Source organism: Gymnoscopelus braueri, assembly GCF_963280865.1.
Source record: "Gymnoscopelus braueri genome assembly, chromosome: 2".
In the NCBI taxonomy this organism is placed as follows: Eukaryota; Metazoa; Chordata; class Actinopteri; order Myctophiformes; family Myctophidae; genus Gymnoscopelus; species Gymnoscopelus braueri.
The window spans coordinates 52,261,125-52,269,646 of record NC_137604.1 but is presented as its reverse complement, the minus strand read 5'-3'; the positions used below and the strand labels follow the sequence as shown (position 1 = coordinate 52,269,646).

The window sequence follows — 8,522 nt, the reverse complement described above, 5'->3', positions numbered from 1 at the left end:
GTATATGTTCAGTGCCAGCTTAACGGAAGTGCTTTAGGTGCTGAAGCACAGGGCACCAACCTTGGGGGGGCACCAAACAGTGTGGAGAAAGTGAAAGAAGAAATGCGCCGAAATTTAGAAGCAGTGGCTGCTGAAGGAGTATTTTTTTTCGCACTCCGGGGGGGGCACCAGACACGGGTTGTAGCACAGGGCACCACGGAGGTTTAATCTGGCCTGTTGGACATTGTTAAAATGGCGAAGTCGCTGCACACTTTGAATCTTCACTTTAGTGGACCTGCTTAACATGCATATAACATATCCCCATAGGGAACACACAAAGCGATAGGGAGCAACAACTGCAGGCAGTTCCACGGTCCTTTGTGTGCGTGTGCGTGTGTGAGAGAGACTCTTACTAAGAGTTTCCTAATTGGGCTCTTACAGAAGACAGACTGGCTGTGAGAGGCTCTAACCAGCACTGTCTGTTCCTCTCGGTAAGAGGACAGAGGGGTCAGAGGTCATCTCCACCAATCTCCACACCCTCGCTGTTTCTTAATGTGCTCATCGTATACTCTCCCCCCTGTACTGTATGTATCATTCCCACTTCTCCTTTCTCTTTTTTTTACCTTTTATCTTCCTATATTCCTCTCTCTCCTTTCTCGTCGGGGCAGTGGTTCTCAAACTATTTCATGTCAACGACTGCCAAATTAATTTCTATTTTACCCCATCTGAAAATGTTTTGTGCGAGGAACACATTTATAAGATTTGTGTTGTTAAAATGTTTTATTTTATAGCAGTTCTAAAAGCTCATAATGCGTCTTGACTCGCAAATGTGACCTGTTATGAGCTTGTAGATCTGCTATTTTCAAATAGGTGATATAGGGTTAAAGTGGTTCTGCTATATTAACTCTTTTTCTATTTTGCTGGCAGCTAATGGTCATAAAAGTAACTGACAAAGTGTGTGTGTGTGTGTGTGTGTGTGTGTGTGTGTATGTGTGTGTGTGTGTGTGTGTGTGTGTGTGTGTGTGTGTGTGTGTGTGTGTGCGCACACACACATACATGCACGCTTGGGGTATTGTGTGCATGTGTGAGAGATGATTGATTATGTCATCAGGAAGATATATGGAGGTGATTATCGGCAGTGTGGAGCTGTCAGAGATACATCCAGCGCGCGCGCACACGCACGCACGCACGCACGCACGCACGCACGCACGCACGCACGCACGCACGCACGCACACACACACACACACACACACACACACACACACACACACACACACACACACACACACACACACACACACACACACACACACACACACACACACACACACACACACACACACACACACACACACACACACACACACACACACACACACACACACACAGTCAAGTATATAACAATTAATGAAACAATTAAGGATATAATCCATACATATTGGCATATTCATATTTAAAATGTTTGAGCGATCAAAATGTATCCATAGAAACATTACAAAACTAAACAAAGCTTTTAACAAAGATTGGGTTTACTCTCAGATATTCCTAATAAAGAAAACTTGTATAGAGAAAATAAAAAACCTCTGTTGAGGTGAATGACTATGTATGTATGTAAAGAAACCTGATACATGGGCAACGGTGTGTCAGCAGAGGGAGCCCTACTGCAATTCAGTGGTGGAAAAAGTACTCTGATATTTTACTTAAGTAAAAGTAGCAATACCACAGTGTAGAAATACTCTGTTACAAGTAAAAGGCATGTGTTCAAAATGCGCGAAATCCGTGCAAAATCCGTGCAAAAAATTGCGGTTTCTGGGCGATTATGTTAGTTTCTTTTAGTTTTTTGGTTACTTTATTTCGGTTATAGGGCTAGGGTTAGGGTTAGGTTAGGGTTAGGTTAATTAATTCTTATTTTTGCCTGATTTTACTGATTTATTATCAAAAAATTCACTAAATAATGCTGCGCACATATATTATATATAATTTTCACAATTCCCAGAATTTCCCAGCATAACATTTGGGAAGGCTTAGCCTACCCTAGCCTTCATTACCTGCCGCCTATGCACACACGTTGTATGAACACACTTGTAACTCTAATCACTATATGTCTGACCTTGACATAGTCCTAATTCAAACCCTAGCCAATAGCCATAGTGTGCATGTTTAGCACCAGAGTTTACAAGTACTATATGCACGTCCGCACACATGTATTTAACAAATCACATTTTCTGCATTTCTTGCAGACATACTAAAATGTCATTAAGTAAGCTACAAATGGTGGATTATAAGTACCTTATTGAACCTGACTACCAGACTGCTTCTCTGCTGACTTGAACATACAGTATTAGTACCTATAAACCTTAGCCATGGTTCACATGTCGCTCGTCTGTCACAAGCGTCGTGGAACTACTTGTTCCTGGTTTGTGATTTTTTTACATTTACAACTGCTACATCTACATAAACGTTCAGATTTCAGATATAAAGTGCTTACCCCAAGCCACGGATGTAACAAGTTGAAGTGCACCGGTCTGAGTACCCGTATTTTCCGTATGTTACATCCGTGGCTTGGGGGTAAGCACTTTATATTTGAAATCTGAACGTTTATGTAGATGTGGCAGTTGTAAAAAAAAAATCACAAACCAGGAACAAGTGGTTCCATGACTGTCATGGTATGATAGTCATGTCTCAGGGCTACTATAAACCTAAGCCTTGAAAATCAGTTTGAAAACGCTTGGATCAAGGATAAATGATTAAGGAGACAAGACAGACAATAACAAATTGTCACGTTGATTCCTCATACCAAACTCTTGCCTCGGCTGAGAATGATCACATGACAGAAGGATGAGGGACGGAGGGACACAGGGGCCCGTCAGGCCAAACTTGTAGTCGAAGTCAATGGTTCTAGGGCAGTGTTTCTCAAACTTTTTCATGTCAAGGACCCCCAAAATTATATGTATTTGGCCGTGGATCTCAAATATTTTGTTCCAAGGACCCCCAGAAGCAAAGATTTGAGTTACAAATGTTCTCTTAAAAAAATAAATGGTCAAAGGTTTGCCCAAATTTTCAAGATTTTTCAAAAATAGCAGATCTACAAGCTCATAGTGCGGCACTCGGTGCCATGCTATGAGCTTGTATATCTGCTATTTTTGAATAGCCAAAGTATAAAAGGTGAAAATTATTGTGATGCTATATTAACGCATTTTGCTGGGGACCCCCTGGAACCCCCTCAAGGACCCCACTTGGAGAACCAATGTTCTAGGGCATGTGCGGGCAAAGTTTCACGCCGATCGGTGTGAATCAGCCTGTTATAGTGCCCGATTTGAAAAATGTAGGATGTAATTTCTTCCTCGGGCCTAGTGGGAATGTGCGTGCAAAGTTTCACAGCAATCGGATGCTGCGTTCATGATTTGAGGCATTTTGTTAAAAACGGACCACTCCTGCAAACTTTAGAAGCCAATCAGGATGGAATATTATGAAAAATACGAGAGAAAAATAGGTACTGCTCTGGCCTACAGGTAGTGTGTGTGTGTGCGCAGTTTCACGTCGTTAGGGCCAACGGTGCCAGAGATTAGCTATACACAGACGGACGGACACACGGACACACACACACAAACACACGGACGGACGGACAGGTGTGAAATCATAGTCTCGGCCTTCGGTCTGGTGGAGACAAAAAAAACTGCGGTACAGAGAGAGAGAGATGAGGTGATAATGGGACAGACAAGAAAGATTAGAGCTCGACCGATATGCACACACCCACCCACCCACATACATGCACTCACACACAATCATACACAATACACAATCATCTTCTTTGATTAATGTACATTTTCCGTGTGTGTGAGTTAGTGTGTACCCACCCATTGTATATATAAGGTGTGTGCGTGCATGCGCACGTGCGTGTGCTCGTGTTGCCATGGTCACTTACTGGCAGTCTCTGTGGGTAGGTTTGTAGTAGTAGACAGGGACCGCTGCTTCGTATTTATTCTTCATCAAGTTGTTTCCATTCTCTGCCATGAACTGACATGCATAAACACAGAGAGAGAGAGAGAGAGAGAGAGAGAGAGAGAGAGAGAGAGAGAGAGAGAGAGAGAGAGAGAGAGAGAGAGAGAGAGAGAGAGAGAGAGAGAGAGAGAGAGAGAGAGATGAACAGAGAGAAAAGGTCAATGTAAGATAAATGTCAGGTAGACTCACAGTGACATTAGGCAGGATATCATTCATAATAGCACATTAGGCTCTTCCAGAGCTACATACAGTAAGAGCAGCAGTAACAGTAGGACTAGCTTGAATTCTACAAATACAAGCATTCAGTAATGAGGCGAACCTGATGATACAACCCCTACAATAGATAATCTTCTTAATACTTTTTTAATTTCAAGAAACCCCATAAGTCTGAGAGTGTAAAAAATAGAACCAAATGGAACCAAATGGACCCACTCTCAGAATTACAGACCTTTTAAGGGTCCATTTGGAACCCCCTCAAGGAACCTTGAGGGTCCCCCTGTACCCCACTTTGAGAACCACTGCTTTATCGTATGACAGAGAAGGGCAAATTTAACATACATAGGCAAGAGCCAGATAGACTAGACTAGAGGAAGGTAAAAGTGAGGATCCAGCTATCACTTTTGTGTTTGTGAAAAGATAAGAAACTGTAAAGGTAAAATGAAAGGTATTGAGTCCCTCGGGGACAGTACAGCTGTCAGTCCTAGCATACAGATAAGAAGACAATCAAAGAGGCTAGAGGTCAAATATGGGATGTATCAGACAAAACTAGGACAACAAAACATGTTCATAATTTAAGCTTTCTTATTCATATAACAACTATATTGTTATTTGCATAATACATTTCTATTAATATCATGAACTAATCGGCTACAATATGAAATAAGCGTGGCGTGGCACCGAGTGCCGCGCCATGAGCTTGTAGATCTGCTATTTTTGAAAACATAATTAATATTTTTTCAAATATATATATATACTTGTTTTTTTAAGCGGACATTTGTAACTCCAATCTTTGCTTCTGGGGGTCCCTGGAACTAAATATTTGACAAATGTTCACTCTAAAAAATATATATTCCAAGATTTTCAAAAAATGTCATGATTTAAAAAAAATAGCAGATCTACAAGCTCATAGCATACACTGTAGGCTTGTAGATCTGCTTTTTTGAATAGCCAAATAAATCTTTAAATGACACAAATGATGCTTTCCCAGTCTTAAAGGGTTTAATGTTTTTTATGCTGGGCTGTCTGTGTGCTGAGATTAAGGCACGTTCCTCCAGGGTCTCTCACCTCCACCTCGTGGTCCTCCCAACGGGACAGGCTCAGGGACTTGACCTTGCCAATGTCAGGGATATTACGGTGGATCCCGGAGCACGCCAGACAGATGAACACCCCCAGGGAGCAGGAACCCCACTCTGGATCTGAGAGGACAGTGATGGAAGATGGATTGATTGAGTGAGTGAGTGAGTGTGTGGAGGATGGGCCGGGGATCGAAGACAGGTTGGTGGAGGAGGGTGAACCAGGAAGGTCGGGGAAGACAGTCGGGGAGGAGAGAGAAATTAAAGGGATAGTTCACCCCCAAAATTACTTTTTTTCCTATCGATTAGTCACCCCATGGAGACTTGAATTCATGGATTTTTTTTTTTTTCACATTCCTAAGCCAATAAATTTGTGTCTCCTACCGGAACCGCTGCCTACCGGTCCGCTGGTCATCAAATTATTGGCTTAGGAATGCTACTATAACAAAAAATATCCATGAATTCAAGTCTCCATGGGGTGACTAATCGATAGAAAAAAATATTTTTTTTGGGGTGAACTATCCCTTTAATATGGGACAATATGGAGGGAGCAGAGCAAGGAGGGAGGCGTATGAGGTGTAGAAGGAAGGAGGGAGGAAAGATGTAAAGAAAGTGAGAGAGGAAGGGACGGAGGGATAAAGGAAGGGATGGATGCAGAGGATGTAGAGATGGAATGGGGGAGGGTGAACAGGTAAGGAAAACGGCAGCACGCCAATAACACCTATTTGACCTGCAGTTAAACCGTCAAATGCTATGCTAATGCAAGCAACAATAAATGTTTATTTAATTAATTTTCCATCAACAAACAAACAAACAAAAAAAGATTGGAAATAATTACCATAAAATACTCTCCTGTAAATTGTAGGAAAGACAGACATTTGCATGTTCAGTAGGTAAAGGTACTAGGTAGAAGGCTGCACAAAACAAGCACCGACAGAATGAGTCTAAATCTGTGAAGTTGACTGCCTCTAACACACATTCCTCCAACTCTTGACTTGAGAACTATTTTCTTTGGCTTGACCACGCCTGTCTTATCTCTGAAGTGCACCGCAGCCTGCGCACAGTCTGCCTGTTTGTGTGTGTGTGTGCCTAGTGCTATCTATAATAAATATCAGAGAATGTCAGAGATGAATTAATGTAAGAGAAACATAGTGTTCTTTACTTTTGGATCGATGCATGATATTGCATATAGTAGGCAACTGTCTGTAGGCCTAGTGTAGAATTGTTAATCCTTGTGCTTCAGATGTTCAGATTCACTCGATTATTGACATTTCTGATGCATTGCAGCCTGGTGATTCACCTAGAATCACCTTTGCACACACCACACACACCCACACACACCCACACACACACACACACACACACACACACACACACACACACACACACACACACACACACACCCCCCCCCCCCCCCCCCCCAAGACTACAGGCATATTGGTAGATCCTGACTGCCATAAAATGTTGGACAACAATGATAACATCCTGTTGTCCAACTGTGATCATCCTGTGTCTGTACAAAATGTAACAGATATCCTATATTTTTAAATGGACAATTGGTAATTAGACTATACATGTTAAAACTTTGCTTCATTTGACAGCTACACACCATGTAACAAAAGACACAATTGGACCTGATTTGAACAGGGATTTCCACAGTTCTGCTACAAAAGTTATTTTGGGGTGGGGGTGCATTCAGACAGTGCATGTCAAGACTCGTTGAAGGCTTGCTTCCTAGGGGGGTTTAATGGTTTACAACTAACTTATACTCTGCATAGGAGGCTTCGGCCTAATTTCATATCTCGTCGTATGACCGTGCCACTCGCCAAAAATACAGTAAATGATCCATTCCAAATCCAAAATAGCGCAAATAAAGGTGAATTATTTGTTGATGGCACCAGATCAGTGTGTGCCAGGCAATGGTGAAAAGTAACTTTAGAAGGCTACAAGTAAGTAAGTAGTAAGTAAGTAGGCCTACACTTTTTTTGTATTTTTACTTTACTGGAGTAGGCTATTTCCAATTTTCAGTTACAGTACAGTAGGAAAATATTGTACTTTTACTCCACTACAATTATTTGAAAACTTAAGTTTACCTTGTAGATTTTGATTATTATTACAAAACAGACATTAACCACTTCAGCCCTATATACATTTCGGCCATTTCAAAATAGCAGATCTACAAGCTCACAATGCATCTTGATGTGATGCATTGTGAGCTTGTAGATCAGCTATTTTCTAAATATTTTTAATGCATTTTGAACTTGTGAAATGGGACATTCTGCACAATGAGTACTTTTACTTTTGGCACTTTAAGTATATTTTGATACCAATACTTTTGTACTCTTACTCAAGTAAAATGTTAACACCGGCCATGTACATGTAACAGAGTATTTCTACATTGTGGTATTGATACTTTTACTTAAACATGTCAGTAATTCTTCCACCACTGCAACGAAGCATAGCCTACTGTAACTGTAACCGACGCTTTGATTGAGAGCCGTAACTTCTAACTTACCAGGAGCTCCACAGTCTGCACAAGCGTCATTACCGGGATGGTGGAGGATCTCTCTCAGCACGCGAGTTGACCTGTCGCTTCCAGACATGATTTCACTGTGTTTTCCGTTGGGGTTTAATTTTTCCGAACAGAAGGGTAACCGTACTGTACTGTGTACCGTACCGTACTGTACCGTAGGGCTGCAGCAGCACAGCAGGCCTGTAAAGGTGTGTCTGCTCTGGCACTATACTCCCCCACTGACGGCTTGTGGGCAAGTCAGCACAGGTAGGCTATACACAGACAGACAGGACCGGGGGTGCGGTTGACTATTATGTCTAGAAACTAAAGCACAAATACAAAAGTCTGCCTGGTCAAAAAGGTGTTCAGAGAAATATGTCCATGTTCGCTCGGGTCGTTTTCCGTGCCTTGTCCTGTATGATCCAAACATCCACCTATAATAACGTCTTCCAGAGAGCGATCACCTTGCAGCACCGGACTGTGTGTGTATGTGGGACTGAAACCCTGCCTACACTACACTCGGAAGTAACAGGCAGCAGTTGTTCAAACTTGCTTTTCCGCATAATTGTGGGTTAGGCTGCTCTGCTCGGCTGGCTCTCATCATGCTATGATGCCAGCTTTAAAAGTTATGTCAGCTCTGTGCAGACATTTGGAAATGCGATTATTTGTTTTATACTTCCTGATTGAACTCATTAGACTATAATAACAATTAGGCCTCTTTCAGTGTGAGGGAATC

At 42.0% G+C, this 8,522-nt stretch overlaps 1 protein-coding gene across 1 annotated transcript in view; it reads right to left on the bottom strand.

Moving 5' to 3' along the window:
- The window catches only part of LOC308103637 (arf-GAP with dual PH domain-containing protein 1), a 26,753-nt gene extending 18,465 nt beyond the window's left edge, over window positions 1-8,288 (bottom strand). The window contains exons 1-3 of the mRNA XM_080453722.1: window positions 7,790-8,288; window positions 5,267-5,397; window positions 3,906-3,997 (exon numbers count right to left, since the gene is read on the bottom strand). Coding sequence (XP_080309848.1) covers window positions 3,906-3,997; window positions 5,267-5,397; window positions 7,790-7,877 — 311 coding nt within the window. The 5' untranslated portion in view covers window positions 7,878-8,288. The remainder of the gene's footprint in view (window positions 1-3,905; window positions 3,998-5,266; window positions 5,398-7,789) is intronic.
- Window positions 8,289-8,522: the final 234 nt, after the last annotated feature.